This window comes from Arvicanthis niloticus, chromosome 12 (assembly GCF_011762505.2).
Source record: "Arvicanthis niloticus isolate mArvNil1 chromosome 12, mArvNil1.pat.X, whole genome shotgun sequence".
Classification (NCBI taxonomy): domain Eukaryota; kingdom Metazoa; phylum Chordata; class Mammalia; order Rodentia; family Muridae; genus Arvicanthis; species Arvicanthis niloticus.
The window spans coordinates 12098504-12116666 of NC_047669.1; the positions used below are offsets into that span (position 1 = coordinate 12098504).

General features: G+C 40.5%; 1 protein-coding gene across 12 annotated transcripts in view; it reads left to right on the forward strand.

The window, feature by feature from the left end:
- The window catches only part of Lpp (LIM domain containing preferred translocation partner in lipoma), a 597622-nt gene extending 582530 nt beyond the window's left edge, over positions 1-15092 (forward strand). For all 12 annotated transcript variants that reach the window (XM_034515315.2, XM_076942742.1, XM_076942739.1 and 9 more), the window contains one exon: positions 1433-15092. In XM_034515315.2, the coding sequence (XP_034371206.1) occupies positions 1433-1561 (129 nt within the window). In that variant the 3' untranslated portion in view covers positions 1562-15092. The remainder of the gene's footprint in view (positions 1-1432) is intronic.
- The last annotated feature ends 3071 nt before the right edge of the window (positions 15093-18163 follow it).

Sequence of the window (18163 nt, forward strand, 5' to 3'; positions counted from 1 at the left end):
GTGAGTATGTGTGCACACATGCGTGTGTGCGTGTATGCGTGTGTGTACCGGGGCGGGGGAGGGAGGGAGAGGAGAGGAAAGAAGAAAGAGAAAGAAGAGGAGAGGAGAAAAGAGGCTTAAAACTGTGTCTTCTATGAATCATGTTATTTATAATATTACTTTGGTTTGCTTCCATTACTCACTTCCTGAAGACATCTCAAAGTATCATATATCATTGGTTCTTTTTGGCAAAGCCAAACTTCCTGTGGATCATAATTGTGTCTGCTGTGGCACTTTGGGTCAGCCTTGTTTATACCCAGAGTTTATTATTTGTCAGCTGTAGGCCTGGCTTCATTCATCTCTTCGCCACTCTCGAAGAGCGGAGGGCAACTCTGCAGCAGCCGTGGCCCGTGACAGGTTCTGTTACCGTGAGCAGGGCACACAGGGCTAAATGTGGCTCTGTTTACTTTCCAAGCACACTCGCATTTCTCCTAAAGGCAAGGGCTGGTTTCCAGTGCTACCTAACACATTACATAATGGGCGCTCACGGATACCAACAGCAGCGCCATCCTACACATGTATGCGACTCTGCATTTTACACATTCACATCCTTTATCTGCTTTGACCATCCCAAAAGCTCAGTGCAGTAGAAAATGGCTGAACTATTTTCAGAATGGTATTCAGTCTTGTGTGCAGCCTTCACAGACAGTGCCAAGCCTCACAGTGGCACCCGTGGAGCTCGTCTCCCTGTCTCCCATGTATTTCTCTTCACTGTGCTGTCCCTTTTGGAAAGAATTACCAATCATCAGTCCTCCTAGCTCTTGCAATTTTCTGTCCTTGCTACTATTGAAGTAAATATGTAAAAGCCACTGGTAGTCTTTCTACATGCCAGAAATCACTTTCCTTTTATTTAAATAGCTACAAACTTCTATTCTCAAACCTGTTTGTCCATTTTTCTGAAGAGATCCTAAAACTGAGTGCCAAGGGTAGGGTGCATGGGGACCATACTGCATTTTCTTCACTGTTGTTTGGGAGAGAGAAAGCTACCCACTGGGAGCTGAGATCTGTAGGTTCTTTTGTCGTATATTATGTTTTTATTTGGTGACTGGAAGAGTAATTTTACACTATTTGTAGTTGTTTTGTTTTGAGACAGGGCTTTCCTCTCTAGTCTTTCCTGGCCTAGAACTTGCTATGTAGTCTAGGCTGGCCTTGAACTCACAGAGGTCCACCTGCCTCTGCTTCCCCAGTTCTAGGATTAAAGGTGTATGCCACTACTCCTGGTTACTGTTGTACTTATGTTGCTAATCTCTAATTCAGTTTCATTCAAGATCTGCTACGTCATATAGTCATATACTCTCATGGGGTCCAGTGTCCCCATTACGGAAGCCTCATGGAGAGGCTCAGTTTATGCCTGGGCTTGAGTTTACTTACTTCACTGTCTTCATTTCCCTAGGACTGTGGTGGTCTTCTGTCCGAAGGAGACAACCAAGGCTGCTACCCCTTGGATGGACACATCCTCTGTAAGACCTGCAACTCAGCCCGCATCAGGGTCTTGACGGCCAAGGCAAGCACTGACCTGTAGAGTCGGTAGCCAGCTCAGCTGCTGAGTGCACGCCACCAAGAAGAACGCAACACAAGAAAAAGATAAGCGAAGAAATAGAAAAATAGAGGCAAAGCTCAACCTCTGAGATAGTCTCTGTTCTTCATCTGCTGGTAACCTTTTCTGTAGAAGCACATAGATGATACGATTTGTCTAAGTTCTTACCAAATACACATTTCACATTTAATCATGTAGGGCCTTGGTGAGCCTTTGTTCCAAGGACTTCCACATTTTTGCACAGATTATGCTCCATCCCATTCACTTCTGCATTCCTGGGACTTTTAATCCTCATGGTTGTCTCACTTCTCATGGGGTTGAATAGATTTTTAGTGTGGTATTTGCTGTCACATGATTTTTCCAGGGTGAATGTGCCAGCATGCAGGTGCCTTAAGTCTCATCTTGTCTGTCGCTTTTCCTCTGGCTGTGGCTACTAAAGTCAGTCATTCTGTTACCAGGCATTGAAAAGGAGAATTTTCCCTCTGCACGACACCCCTCATGTCTCCTGCTAAAAATAATGATGGGGGTGCGCATATTTTTCTTTGTTAAACTATAAAGAATTTATTTGAAAAAGTTAACAGGAGCCCAACGTTAGTCTGCGACTATCCAAACTCAAAATCTTCAGTGCCCAGCAGTCAGGGCTCGTTTGAAAACGTCGATTGGCCAGTATCTAAAACGTGGGGAAAGAAAACCAGGTTTCACCACTGTGCAGGAAAGGCCCAGTGGGACATGCTAGCCAACAGAGTTCTAGGTGTATTTGGAAGGCCGGTTGTGTTTCCACAATCCCACCCTGAGATTTACCTCCCACACCCTCTGGACATAAGAGTCAGACTTGCTTTTGATACATTTCCAAATCTGTCCAACGCTTCGTCTTAGAATTACTGTGAAACTTCCCCCAATAGGTTAGCATGGTCCCTACAATTAATACGTATCTTCAGAAAGATACGTACTAAAAGGATTCAAATTCTTATCTTTCTTCCTTTTACTTTATAATGACCCAAACCTAAATCTCTTTTGCCTGGAAATTGCAAATTGGGACACATGAAGTGAAGTTATGCAACCATGTTTCATCTTCTTTTAAAAAGAAAAATAAGCTGGGAAAGATTGTGAAACCAGAGTTTATTATTCTTACAATCCTTCTGCAACTCAAGTACATATTGCAGGAGACATTTTCCCATCATCAATGTGACATTTACACCACACTTTCAAAGACAATCGCTGAAAATCAGATTGTCTTTCTGAGGTAAAAATATGCAGAATGCCTGCCTAGAATCTTTGTGCGAACTCTTATTAGCCAGTGAAACACTTGCTTGCCAACCAGAGCCAATTTGCTTCATTCAGAGGAGACGCCACGTTCAGCAATCGCAGCTGGCCATATTGTAAACTCAGTACTCAGTATCTCAGAATGAGATTTCCCAAAGCTTTCTATAAATCTTCTACAGATATAAACCTTTAAATTATGGAATACCTTAAATATACAGAAGGGTATAAATAATAATATAACAATCCTTCTATAGCTAATACCCAGTTGTAGAAATATAGTCACTTTAAATTCTTTAAAAGATGAAACAAATATCTTTTTATTTCTTTTATATGGTACTGGGAGTTGAACTATGGCCTCATGTGCTCGGCATGCACCCTGGCACCCTGGCACCCTGGCACCCTGGCACCCTGGCACTCCCAGCCCTTCTGCATCTTTTTTTTTTTTTAATCTTCATGACATGATGATTTTCTAGTCTGACAGTTTTAATTTTACCATTTAGAGCAAAAAAAAAAAAAAACAAAACTAAACAAAAAAATGTTTAATTACTTGTGCGTGTTTAAAATTGCAATCCATGCCTCAGGAATTCTATAAAATTTATTTTACTTGAATAGAAGTCATCATAAAAGCGATTAAAGGAAGCCCTTAGGCCGTTGTCAGGCAGCCCCTCTGGGTCAATCTGTGCCTTATTTACTTTCTCCATCAGGCAGTTTGCCTGTTAGTGTCCCCAAAGCTATGAGTTTCAGGGGCTTTCCCTCACCGCCTGCTCTCACCTTGCTTCTCTTATCTTGAGGTTCGTGGAGGGCAGCTTGTGGATCTCAGGATTCAGTGGCCACTCTAGCTTGGAATCCCGTGCTGCAAATCAAAGGCTCAACTGTGCCCATGACCTTGAGGAATGCTGACAGACAATCCAGGTGGATGCAGGCTAGAACTGACTAAAATATTCACCACAAAATATTTCAGGAAATGTCTTTAAGCCAAAAGTAGAGTTACAGTATAAGGAAGGGGCAGGAATAATGCCTAGAAATGTAGGAATATTGCTATAAGTTCAGACAGCAGAGGAAGAGTTTATGTAATATTTATACAATAGAGCAATAACATCTTCCTTGTTTGTTACATGTAACTACTTATGTAACCAGATGTTTACATGGGAGATTTATAGGAAAATGCTGCCCCCGTTTCTTCCCTGAGGTTTTCCCGGCAGAGCTCTCTTGCTTATAGCCTACCCAGTGCTTTCCTGTCGAGTAACCTCAGAGGGTCTTTACCAAAGATTTTTTTTTTAAGTAAATTTCTTTTTAATATAGACTTATACTTTTATAATAATGAATGTGCACATACACATATACAGAAATATTTAGAGTTAGATGTTTTTTGTTCACAAGGTTGAATGAATATAAAGGATCCTACCACATTATTCTACAATTTCTCTAATATATAATTTACATTGCTTTCCTGTTTTCCTGTGCTAAGCATTTGATTTATGCAACACCAAGTACTCTACTCTTTGCTGTCTTATCTACATAAAGTTTTGCCTACTATAGAGATATAAAGATCTATTACCTTAATGATTATATACATTGCCTTTTGATATATTGCCTTACTTATCATTTAAATACATAAATAGAAAAAATATAATGTCTGTAACAGAAAACTTATAAAATTATACCTGAATTGTTTAACTTTCAAGAGCACAAACATTTGGTTTTTCTGTATAAAATAAAATGCATAAAAAAGGAAAAAACCCACCATCATGGGCTCTGCAGAAAACATTCAAAATAATCCTCTTTCTATTTCTGAAGTGGTGGGGACAGATCTCTCAGCCTCGGATAAAATAGGCAAGTGCTCTACCACAGCTAAACCTCCCATCCAGAAGAAGATTTCATGACTGTCTGGGTTCCCATCTCAGACTGCCTCGATATGGAGTCTGATTGGCAAACGACAGTCAAAACTCAAAAATACATCCTCACAAGTCCTAGCACAGTGTTAGTGAAATTCTGCCATCTCTGCAGCCCGAAGATGTGGGTGTTTTTTCCTGTCATTAGCACATTGTTGTCCCTGTAGGAACAACTTCAGATTAGAACTACTACATGGGTTATATGCTGATTAAGGACACGAACTTAAAAAAACACTAAATATTCTGCAATAATGTTTATGTTGGACTTAAAAGTATGGAACTTAATAACCATAAACAGCTCTTTTGTACTTGGGCCGGGGGTGGGGGGTGGGGAGTGCTCTGTGAGGCGGCAGCAGAGCGTTAATAGGCAGGACTCTGAAAACGCAATTGCCAAGCATCTTCCTGGTTACTACAAATCCTATTAATGTGAACCAGTCAGGAATAACAGTGTTATTTCTATTTGATGTGGTTTGGGCTTCTCTTGTCAGATCTGTGTCGGTTGCCCCCTGATCCTTCCATTCTCAAGTTTTGAAGGGTGTCGGGAAAATTATGGCAGCTGCTAGGGAGATCCGAGAAACACTGATGTAACCTCCCAGCCTCTCACCATCCCTCCTGGCTTGGAAAGGCTTTTTTTTTTTCCATATACATTTCTAGAAATATTGCCATTCTACCTTAGCATTTCACATTTGTAGATTAAACAAGTGATTGTCCATCTGTTGCCGACGGCTACAGTACATGTGTGTTATGAATGAAATATGACAGCATGTTCCATACCCCCGCTTCAGCCATCTGTAGAAAACCAGCAACCGAAAAAGATACCTCTGCAAAATGTGCCTCAATTCATGTCCTGGGATGGCTCTTCTGGTGTACTTTCACAAGAGACAATCAAAAGCAATCCACAAGTGTGCCTTATTTTTTAAATAACCTGGTTACACTACTAAGACTATTGCTCAGTAATAGAAATACTCAAATATACGGGGAGATATACGAGGATATATCAAAGATATACGGGGGGAGAGGGAGAGCACGTGAGCACACTTCCATCTTAATGTACCAGTTTGGAAGGCCCTCATGGCTCTAACGTGAGGTCTTCCCCTTGTTTTAGTGGGATACGAAAGGCAGAGACTTGTGCCTGCAGCACCCTTCCTGCTCTCACATTTTTACATTGTATTATTTGTTTGACTCCGTAATAAACCATCTTGGTTTCTGAGCAAGATTCTATTGTGGTGCAGCCTTCACTATTTCAGGACAAGTGACTTAATTGGCTGGTAATCGGAGTGAAGCTGCTTGTGATGCTGTCGGTTGGTTAGCATCGCTTTATTTCTGACCTTTTGAAATGAGCCTGGCCAAAGCTACTGTGATCAAATGCAAGTGCTAAGCTCCTCCCTCCCTTGCTTTCTCCTCTTCTCTCCTTTGCCACCTCCCTCTAACCTCTTTCTCCATTGTGCCTGCTAATGCTGCCCTATCTGGCCTTCTCTGTCCGTTCAGTTAGGATACAACAGCATTATGATCTCATTAAAGGAGAGTGGCTCCCAGAACATAGACTTACCCAGCCAGCAAAACTGCTTCATGGGGACGGATTCTTTAGTTTATGCTTATTTCTAGAGGGAGGTGTAGTCTTTCAGCTGTGTTTTAATGACTCTTTATCGGGGACTTAGCTGATAGGGTATTGCCTTAAAATTATCTGTATATTTCTCACCTATGTGCAAAGTGATCTTTCTATGGCTAGACTAGGATTCTGTTTTTAACTCAAAGTCCCTTTCACCACAAAAATCTTAATATTTTTAGTAAGAGACCAATTTTGTCCCACTTCAATGAACTTGATAATTTTCTTTGTAGCAATGAGAAACTATATTCTTTCCCAAACTTGGACATTGCAGCGCTTAGCCCATGGTCCACGTTAAATGAGAATAATTGACTCAGTACTTGTAAGGGGTAGTTTCAGCACTAAGAATTTTTTTTTTTGTAGCGTGTACATTATTTTGTAGGCATATTTTCCCCTTAGTACAGAAGAGAAAGACACTAATTTACTTTTCTGTTTTAATTTTTTCTTCCTTATGCAAAGTTTTTAGACAATATTTTAGTTAGCCACCATGCATATGACTAATTGTAGAAATCTTTGTAGAGAAACATATTTTTAACCATCTTACTGGAAAAAAAATGCTCAAATTCTTGTTCTTTGCTTCTGATTGGTATTTGTTTTATATCTGGGGGGAGGGGTCTAACCAGGATGATAAGTATCTCTGTCTTCTAGCATTTATTAAAAATTAGCATACTACAAATGCTCAAATTCTTTTGTAATACTTAGAATGACTGGCTGAACTAAGCTTTCCAAGATACCTATCCACATAGGGGCAAGATGAAACTTCACTCATCTGTCTGATCGTCACCTACTATGCTCTAATAGTCACCTACTATGCTCAATACAATATTGTTAAGTAGCCACCAATGTGTTCCATGAACTTATCTTTGAACATAACTTCAGTTTTCAGTCCTAGAAGCAGAACGCTCTGTTAGGAATGCAGATGTAACTTTGTGTTCAACCCCAGTGCTAGGAGATCTTGTTGAACATATTACTCAGGTGTTGTACCTGGGTATACAGTACTATAGTCCCCTTATAAAGATCTGCATTCTCTATTGCTTTCCTGACTGATGGCCATAATATTTATTACTGAATATGATGGCCAGTGTGGGATACACTCACGGTAACCCAGGCTAGCTGGGGAACTACATAAAACCTTCTAAACTTCAGACCCTTCACCTTTGTGGATTTGATACCACCAAGTACTTCTGCTTGTCATTTATTAACATTGACAGTTATCTTCTGGTTCCAGTGATAACATTACCTCGTAGTTTTCTGAATATTTCCTGATTCTCTTTGCATCTAGTCTTTGACCCAGCTATAGCTGTCTGTTAGGGTAGGTGAAAGCACTTTGCCTCAGGTTGAAAGGGAAAGGAATGAGAATCCTTCAAGTGAAACTCTTGACCTCCCTTGAAGGGAATTTCCTCCTAATGACAGAGCTGGGTAAAGACGGGTCAGGCAATCTGAAAAAATAGCGCTCGTTCTCTTCTGGACTGATTTTTGTAAATGTGTTTCACTGCTGGTTTTGATGGGCAGAGAGGACGGGAGCTAAGGCATATTCCACCCATCCTGTTCTCTGCCTCATAAAGTCTCTTTCCCTTTACCAGTGTCTTCTCAAGGATAGCATTTGTCTATTTTCATGATGGATAGAAAAAAAATGGTTCTTGACACTTAGGAAGTTCTGCATCAATATTAGTCTTTGGTTCTAAACGTATCCATTTATTACTAATATTTGTGTCTAAAGCAAGCAGCTTCTCTCTGTGATCAATTTATACTCTCCTTAAGACAGCCAAGGCTAAAAGAAACCTTGTCTCAAAAAATAAAAAAAATAAAAAAAGAGGAGTTTAGGATTTAAATTTTGTCCCCTTAACATGTTAGTTCCTTAACTGATATTTTTTTTTAATGGCCATTGTTGAATCTCTCTGAGAGACTTCAGACTGACTACAATAAGATCAAATAGTCAGTCCATACTTCTTCCTAGAAATGAGTGTGGCATGTGAAAGACCTCTTCACAGAGAGGCCTCTGTGGGAATTCAGGGAGGACATGTGAGGATACAAGCTGACTTAACTACCGACGTTGGGAAGTCATAGGAAGACTAGTGAAGGGTCACCAGGACAGCTTAGGCTCCTATCTGCAAAGATGCCTTGGCCCTGGTGCATGGGTTCAGGAGTCTTAACAGCAGAGAAAGCTTTCGTATATTCAGGCTCAATGAGAGGGGACAGGCATAGAAGAAAACCGACTGTTAATCTCTTCTCATCGCGGTTACAGTCAGTGGCTAGTCAGACGCAACAAACTCATACAGTATAGATAGGAAACAGTGCCCTGTGGTCTTTGTTGCGACAAATGCATCCTTACGGGACCATACTACATCCTCTTCTCCTGTAGCCAATGTGCTGGACTTTTGAACCCTCAAAAAGGAACAACTGGGCTCTCTCTACTTTCTTCTTCTTCTAGGAACATAGATAGGACTCACAGCCATCTGCCTCACTTGGTGTTCCAGTTCTGTCAGGACTCCATGCTGCACAGTGAAGTTTGCTTAAATAGAGCCCGTGTCAAGGAACTCATCAGCCTGAGGAAGTTCCTCTCTTTCAGCTACTTTTGATATTAAAACAGAGCCAGTCTTTGGCTCTATGTTCTCCTGGATCCTCAAAACTAACCTACAAAACGTAATAAAATCCATGTCTCCTCTTGTTTTTTTTTTTTTTTCTTCCACTGTATTTTGTTTTTTTGAATGATGTATTACTTTAAAAAAAAACCTTCCATTTTTAGCTGAGGAGTACAAATGCTTTAAATTTAAATATCCACTAGAAAAAAGTCAAAAAGATTTCTGACAGTCAGATATTAGACTTTGTATAATTTTTGTTAGTGTATTTCTGTCCAGAAAACAAAATGTTCTGACAGTTGTCGTATAGCTTCATGCCCTCCCTTAGTAACTGTCCTGTGAACAATTTGTTTCATTTATAAGGTCACTGATAATGACTTTAAAAATGTTTGGGAAACATCACCGTGGATTTTCCAGCTTTTACAAGGAAAAGTCAAAAGCAAAATACAGTGGTACTTCTGAAAACTCACTACTTCTGATCAGTTCTTCAGTACAAAATAATACTGTTCTTAAGGAAAGGGATTGGGTAATGCTGTGTTTTATGTAATATATATATATATATATATATATATATATATATATATATATATATATATATATATGAATTCTCTCGCTGTTGCCCAGGGTTACAGTTTAGCTAGCAACCATTAGCCTTTGGAAGAACAGGGCCTGTGTCTCTTCTATATCAGCTTTGAATTTGAGAGCCCTATAGCCAGAGGCTGCTATCCACTTCTGGGTAGGTAGCACCTATGAGTAGATTTCTAGCTGTGAAATAATAAAATTCCTGAGAGAGTTTCCAAGCTGTTTTCACACATAGAAGAGCCCTGGGAGGATGGTTATTCATAGCCCTGCCCTAGAAGAGAAGGCTGAGGTTCAGAATCATTAAGTGTCTTGCCAAAAGCAATATAGCTGGTAAGTGTGAGATGTGGGGATTTACCCAGCCCTTGTCACACAAGGCTGTGGTAGAGAAATATTCATGGAAGAACCATTTGGTTATCACTGGCAGGTGTATATGTGTGTCATATTGTTACAGATCATTAAGAGATCACACATGTCTGTGTCATCTTACGAGAAGCCATAGGTCTTTGTGATCACCTCCGTGATGATACCCATGGAGCAAAGACCACTGAGAACAAACAACTAACCATGCAGAAGCACATTGCAGCAAACTTCCCCAGAGAATGTTGGTTTACATTAACTGGAAACCTCTCTGGACTTCTCCGGTTCAGGATATCAATTGAGACTATATTATTTCAAATATAGTAGTATACAGAGGTTACCTGAGTTTTAAGAAAGCCCTTCCTCCCATGGACAACGATGTACATCCCACAGAGGCAGAAGCTGCTATAGGTTAAACCATTATTCTCTCTATCAGTTAACATGTATGTAGAGCCTGCCAAGAGTATACTGAGGCAACCAGGAATTTCTAATCCAACAAACCCAAGACCAAAGACCTTGAAATGTCTAAACAAGTGCTATTGAATGAGCAGACTTTCTGAAATGTATCCTTCATCATTGGATAGGGGATGCTTCTCAGGCTGTTGTACCTATGTGATTAATCTACCCTTATCACAAGGAGCATGACACTATATTCTTAGCAACAATGAAAACCCTACTTGGAAGACCCTGGATACATTCTAGAAGTCAGCCGACATTGCAGCTCAACAAATAAACACTTCTCTTAGAGCTGACTTTGTCATGAAGATATGCCTTCCAGGTACAGTCTTGGCTTTCATTTTTCTATCTTCTGGCTGTTTGCTACAAGTTGAAAATCCGTTGACCAATTAAGAAAATCTTCTTGGTCCACATTAAATCTGCACTCAATCTAGAGACCCTTTCAGATGTCTGTAGGTTAGGCATCTGTCTTCCCTAGAGCCTCTCCTCCATCAGATCAAGATCACCACTCATTTACTGGTCCCTTAGATTAGTAAGATGCAAGTGAAATAGCAAGTGGCCTTTCAGCTTTCTCCAGTCTTCACACAAGGGAAATATCATACCAGATACTGGAGAGGACCAGAAGGTTGGCAACATTGGCTGAGCACTCACACCCACAAGCCAGAAAGGTGTCTTGCCTGTCCAAGGGGTTTGATGGATTTTATTGTGGGAAGAATGGAACTATTTCCTCTGGCACAGATGGGGTAACCCAGGCAAGCTATAGATTAATTAGGCCTTTTGATCACTCCTCATAATAACCTGAGGAGAAACTTGCTTCCGTAGAGCTGTCCCATCTCATTAGACAAAAGGACAATAAAGAGCCTAGTGTGTGAGGGTACTGGTTCCTGAAAAGTTTGTGGTATTTTTCAGATATCTTCATGAATCAAGCCTGACTTTCCTTCTTCATATAATAGAAAAAAAGAAAAATATGGATAAAATTTTTTTATTTTTCCACACTATTTAATATAGTTCCAGAGATGATTTAGAGAATGCACAGTTGTATTGTTATTGAAACACACACACACACACACACACACACACACACACACACACACAGGTCTTCATCAAGAAAGCTGATTCTCCAAAAGAAATCTTATTTTAAAATACTTTAGGTCTTCAGACCAGAAAATTAATAATTCTTAGACCTGAGCCATTTTCATAGCTTCCAAAAAGGAAAAGAAACATATCTCTTAAAACATGTCAAAGCATTTTGATGCAGGGGTAGAAAGGGAGGTGTTTATCTCTCTTGCTTGATTCCTTCTGTTTCTGCAGGGAAAGCAGCAAAGTAGGACCCAGCGTTCTTGGGGCAAATTGTTGCCATTTTCTATACCATCTGCTTTGCTTCATACTGACTTGTAGTAATTCATAGTTGCTTTCATAAATCCACATCCCCCTTCACAATGAAGTAAATATATTAGCTCTGAGTATCTTTGCTCAACAAATTATTAAGCTCCATTTTTCGATCAGGAAATATAAAGCAGACAGTTATACACCCTCCTCCCAACCCCTTTGTGCTTTATTTCTTAGGGGAGACTTGTGTGAAAGAAATAACCTAGTTCCTCCTCTCACCCCTCTTTGCTTCTGGATAGCCACGATGCTTACTTAGTTGTTACAGGAATAGAATGGCTTGGCTTGGCCAGGTTGTGTTGTATCTGCCTAACATGTTTCATTCCTTCAAGCACAGACTGAGAGGAAAGGGAGTTTCATAATTTAAATAACATCAATGGGAATGACCTCATTTTGCCTAAGAGTTAATCCTTGGGTAGTATGTGCATTGTAGTAACCTTTTGAGTTCTGCTTGGTTGCTAAAAGAGTGTCAGATACATCAGTCTATGGGATTACACCACCAAAACTTAAAGCACCACAGACCTCCATTGCTCATTGGCAAACTGAATTCGCCTGTGCCCTCTTTCTACCTCAAGTGAGAAGCCCAAACAGACATGTGTCCTAATGAAGTGGAGACTCCAGACACTGATCTGATAAAAAAGAGTTTTAATAGGGAAGCAGTAGCAAAGTCATTTCTCAATGATGGTCCTTTACTACCCACGTGTGCACTGGGACACCTGGTAAGCGGACTACCCAAGACCACTTTCCTCGTGATTGAAGAGGTAGAAGAGCTCCCCTTTAAGCATTGGAATCGTGTCTCCACGCTTTCCCAGAAAACATGTCAAGGAGAAAATAGAATTAAATACATGTGACTGTCTGGCTCTTGTCTCAAGAATACCGTGCGGAATTATGTGCCTTACACAAAACCTGAAACTTAGAAGTCAAGTTTGTGCAGCTGCAGGGAGCCCTGATCTCCGTGGGTGCTCTGCATAGTGACTTACCCTAGGTTTTGCATTGCCTTGTCTGAATCTACGCCTTTATCATTACTTAACAGATTTGGGGCTTTTCTTTCTCTACTTTGAAGCATGGGAATGTGTGCAATTATGAGATGAACTTTCTAAGTAGTAAGCCTGTGCCACAAAGTAGATGTGACACAAAGGCACAGAGCCCAGGGATAGTAATCTTGCCTGAGCCGTGCACACGGGCTCTTCTTCCGTGGCTTTGTCACAGTCTTTTCTCCTTCTGTGCTATCACCTTTGAGAAAAATGATTGCGCCTTCTCCAGCTCTGCCTTTTTGACAGCTTCAGTGGAGTTGGCAAGACTTTGCCAGCTCTGAATATAGCCATTTGCCGACTCCGGCCTCTGCGAGACTGATTTCAAATCTGTGATCTTCTGTTCAGCATACACATCAGCAAAGTGAGAAGATGGGTGCTAAATATAGGCTCTATTAACTTTACTTTTAGATGTACTGCCTTCAAAGAGTGCCTATTCTGAGAAACGTAAACGTTATTCCTACATATGTATGTACACACGGTACCCGGGCTCGCACTGTTCAGCCTTCAAAAACACCATCAGCAGGAGGTAGGTGCTGAGATAGGGAAGCATCGCCAAATCGAAGAGGGTGGCTCATTTCCAATCTCCCCTTCAGTGGCTACCATGAAATGGGCTAAAACAAGAGTCTCCAGCACTTCCTGCTGACACAGCCACTTTGCATTTATATCCCAGGAATAGTGGCAAATTGCTGAAGAACCTGCATTTCATGGAAATAATACAATCACAAACACTTCCTCAGGGGAGGAAAAGGCAATTAATATGTGTCATGTGTGTTTTATAAACTTAAGTATTGCTACGTTTTGAGTGTCAGCAGGTTTCCTTTTATCTTTCAGGCGAACCTAGAGAAAACGAACATCTTGGCTATAGAGAACATAGGCTCAGGGGGCCAGGCATCCCTGCCAGATCCTTGAAGCATTTTTACTCCAGCTCCTAAGAATACCAGTCCATGCTATTTGAGGGCTTTTGTTCCTGGAGCTCTCTCTGTCAGTGACAGAGGAACTCTAGGTATTTTTGAGAAGGCAGCAGCGTAGCCTGTGAGCCTGAGCTGTTACCCAGTGGTGGTGCTAGGAGGTGAGCCAGGTAAATGTGCCGAGGTACATAGAAATACTGTCTGATTGTACAAGGGTTGAAGGGAGGACATGATTCCAAAAAAGATTGTTCTCAATGTGTCGTCTGACTCAACCAGCTGGCAGATTACACTTGCCAAGTCGCTTCCTTTCCTTCTAAGTCACTTGGCTCCATATTCCCTTGAATATGCCTCTGAGGAAAGTAAGATGTGTTGTCCCATCCACTTAGCCTTGCTGAAAGGACGTTAGTGATGTCCTCTTGGTCACAAAGCTACCATGCAATGCCACCTCTCTTACTCAGTTGTACCAAATGCAAGTTAGAGGGGACAAACTGTGCAAGACATATTTAATGTCATCGTAGTCATCTGCCTCTCTGCCTTCCACACATGAGCCCAGCAACCCAAGAGAGCTGAAGGAATAGCCCTGGTGAGGAGCTTTAGGGGTATGGCCATACTTCTGTAGTAACATCATGATTGATTGTTTTGTTTTGTTTTGTTTTGTTTAGAGGTGGGCAGTACTTTTTCCCGTTTCTTCTGCTGCTGATCCTTTGATCTCTATCTCATTTCAACACTAATCATCTTCTGCTGTTAACCTGATTAGATTTCAGTGCTAGAAAAGGATTCTAAAATCTCTTTGTGCTGTCCTCAAGTCTTTGGGATACACAGGTTCCCCTCCTTGGAAACAAATAAACTGAGACAGACACAGTGTGGCCTTGTTCTGAGTTTCAGTCTTGTGGCCGTGAGAGATAGCGTGATAGGAAAGCTAAGTCATGTTTAATGGGACGGGTCAAACACAGGAGAGAAAAGCTGTCCAGCTTTCTCTGTGCTAAGCGTATCTACTGGGAACAGGCATTTCCTCCTAGCTGACCACCGTCACAGCCTCACCAGCAGCAGCTTCAAGACCCAGTAACATTTCCAACTTAGGAAAAGCTACACAGATGCATGGAGGGTATGACAGTGTTTATTTGCGTGATACTGATAGAGCCATGGTATTTTCACAGTATAAGCAGACTGCATAGATTCGCTGCCTCATAAACCATCCCTGACATCCCCACAGGAGCACACATAATCCCTTCTGAAAATCAGGAGAAGCTGTGTTATAAGAAAGTGATTTGGGTAATTTCTTTTGTATTTGTGCATTATTCAATTATATTAAAACATGTTTTTATTTACATTCTATCAATTTTGATTGTGTTTCCCCAGTGCTCAATGAGAATAAATTTGAAAATCACATTCTTTTTTCTGTAAAAGAACTACTTTATATTTAGAAATCCAATAAACTTCTCATTCCACTTAACTTGCCTATGTGTGGAATTCTTTCGGAGTCGGATGATCTCTGTTTCCTTTTAAGCCCAGTTGCTGTGATTCATTTTTTCACTATTTGCTTTCCATATGGTCCTCTGAGACTGCCTCTCAGAGCCAGTATACCACGTGAGCATGAAGCCTCCACTCTATCAACACAGATGAGCTCAACTTCTGACATGTTCTCAGACCACTTCAGCACCCTCTTTCTGGATTCTGCAAAAATGTGTGTGTGAGGAACATGTGTGTATGTGCACACACGCCTGTGAGTGAGTGTGTGTATGGGCACACACACTTGTGTGAGTGTGTATGTGTGACCTTTTAATGCTACATCCAAATAAGTAGGTCCATTGAGGTGGGCCTGGTGGAATTCTTCCCTTGTTCAACAACTCACATTTTAATACTCTTACTCCACTTGTACAATGACTATTTGTCAAACACTACACATCTCTCTTTGTTTAGGCACCATGAGGAATACACGTATAATCCAAAATGGGGCTGAGCAGATAGACATGTACAGATCACTAGGAGAAGGGGTGAATGAATCAGATATAAGGAAGAGTGACCACATTTACACACTTTGAATTCAATCATTCTTGATGGTTTTGTCATCACTTTGTCCTCGTTTATATTCTAAGAATAACAGAAAAAAAAGGAAAAACCCAAATTCGCTTTTTCATGCAGCAGATGTGCAGGAAAACGAAAACACCCAGTGCACTAAGCCTCAGGTGTAAACTTACTAGAGTATTCCTGAGTCTCTTGTCACAAAAGCTGGAGAGAAGCCCTTCTCTCACTCCAGCACCTGTTCTCCATCTACTGCTGCTTGAACATCTGAGAACTGTGGGTGGGAGGGCTCTCACAGACACAGCTGTTTTTAAAGCGTCTTTGAATGCATGGCGAGTTTATCACAGATACTAGGGAAATTCAGGAAGTTGTCATCAAAAGGGGCATGGGTGACGTAATTGACTTTCCCATCTCATCATCTTCTCAGTCACTCAGTGCTCTTTGACAAACCCATTCCGTTCTCCATAGTCTAATGTGCTATGTGCCCATTTTGTCCTACTTGAGATTATGAGAGCAAGAAGGACCTTTAGAGACCATTCACCATGACCTGCTAAAGGAAAACCAAGTTCCAGAGACATGAAGGCATTTTCCCAAGGTCCAGAATCATGACAAGGCAGGGCTGGAGTCCTGCTACCTGACTCAGTGCAGGGCTATCATACAAAATGTTTAATGATGTAAGGCAATAATGACACTGAGTGTTGAACAAAACCGAGAGGCTGTGATGTTTCTAGATCACAAGCAAGACTCTCAACACAATATTTCAGAAAGAAGTAAACCAGGAAAGAATAGCAGTATTTCAACAAGGAATGGTTAGTAGAGAAAATAGCAGCCACATAGTTAAATCTGCATGAACTGTTATACTGAGCAATTGTTTTACTTGAGAGAATAAACCACCAAAACTGAAGTTCTGGACAGTATTAGAAGGTAGGTGCAGAGAACAAGAATCTAATCTTTGTAAGATTTTTGCCAATTTAGGAAAAGGGTACAGTTAGATAAACAGATTTAAAATTAAATGTATATGTAAATGTTTCAGCAGCTAAAATGTAAAGAAAGGAAGTGTATACCCACAAAAATCAACAGGAAAAAGGTGGAGTGGGAGAAAGGCAGGGATAAAGAAAAGAATGGTAACATAGACTGTTGTTGAACTCTTTGCAGCCAAAAATGACCTTGAGCTTCTGATTACCCTGCCTCCATCACTTGTGTGCTGAAATTACATACATGTGCCACCACACCCAGTTTACACAGTGTGGGAGACCACACCTGAGCCCTCATGATGCTCTTACCAACTGAGCTACATCCTCAGCCCCAAAGGAAACATCAAAAGAAAGAAAGACTTTTAAAAATGAAACAAATGCAAAGTATGTAAAAGCCTGAATTCAGAGAGAGAGACACACACATAATAAATATAAATAATAATATTCATTATGACATAAATATAAATACAATAAATATAAATCTAAAAAGCATAAATTTATAAGTACTAGTTACAGTACATATAAATGGTTTAGAAACTACAATTAAATATGACTTCTTGAGTCCAACTTCATGGTAAAATTTAAGATAGAAACAAATCAAAGTTACAGAATGGTATCAGATCAGTAACTATTTTCACATACAAATAAATTTGAGTAACCCAGTAGTATTAAATAAACAAAGGAATCTTTATATGCCAAAAAAATTTTAGTATAGAGTCATTGCTTATTGGTAAGAAACTTAATTTTATGAATGAATACCGACTCTACTACCTTTTCTTTGTTTTGTTGTGGAGAGACAGTTGCCACTTCACACAAATGGAGTTCAGAGGACAACCGTTGGAATTCCATTCTTTTATTATGTGGAATTGAACTTAGGCCATCAGACTTAGCATTGCTAAGTGCTCAGCCATCTCACTTGCATACAAACATAAAACATAAAAATACATATTCAAAATTTAATGAGTCTAATGATACCACTTCAACAATATTTATAAAACTAAAGGAGAAAACCCATAAATTCACATCCCCCAATGCTAGTAAGAGTTCAAGACATGTGCACCCCAGCTACTCCAAGGATCTCTCTGGCCCTTGCTGAGGTCCAATAAAAGTCCCTGGCCTCCCCCTGTTACACATTCACATGTTCTCCATTTCCTCAACACTTAACCATAGCCAACTAGCCAACGGCCCAGACTTGAGGTTTACCCCTGGTAAACTAAAAACTTTATTGCTAAACACACCACTAAGTTTAACTCTTGTCCTGCATTGAAGAAACTTTTATTTTCAGTAAATGGAGACCATGGCAGAAAACCACAGCTGGCCATAATGCAAAGAACACCTGATTCTAGGGAGCCCAGCCTCAAAACATACACAACAGAAGTTCAACATGGGAAGTTAAGTAAATATGGTGGAAAGGGTGTCCTACATAAGAGCCATAGGACCACACACACACACACACGTACACACATATGTATATATGACTCTCTCTCTCTCTCTCTCTCTCTCTCTCTCTCTCTCTCTCTCTGTGTGT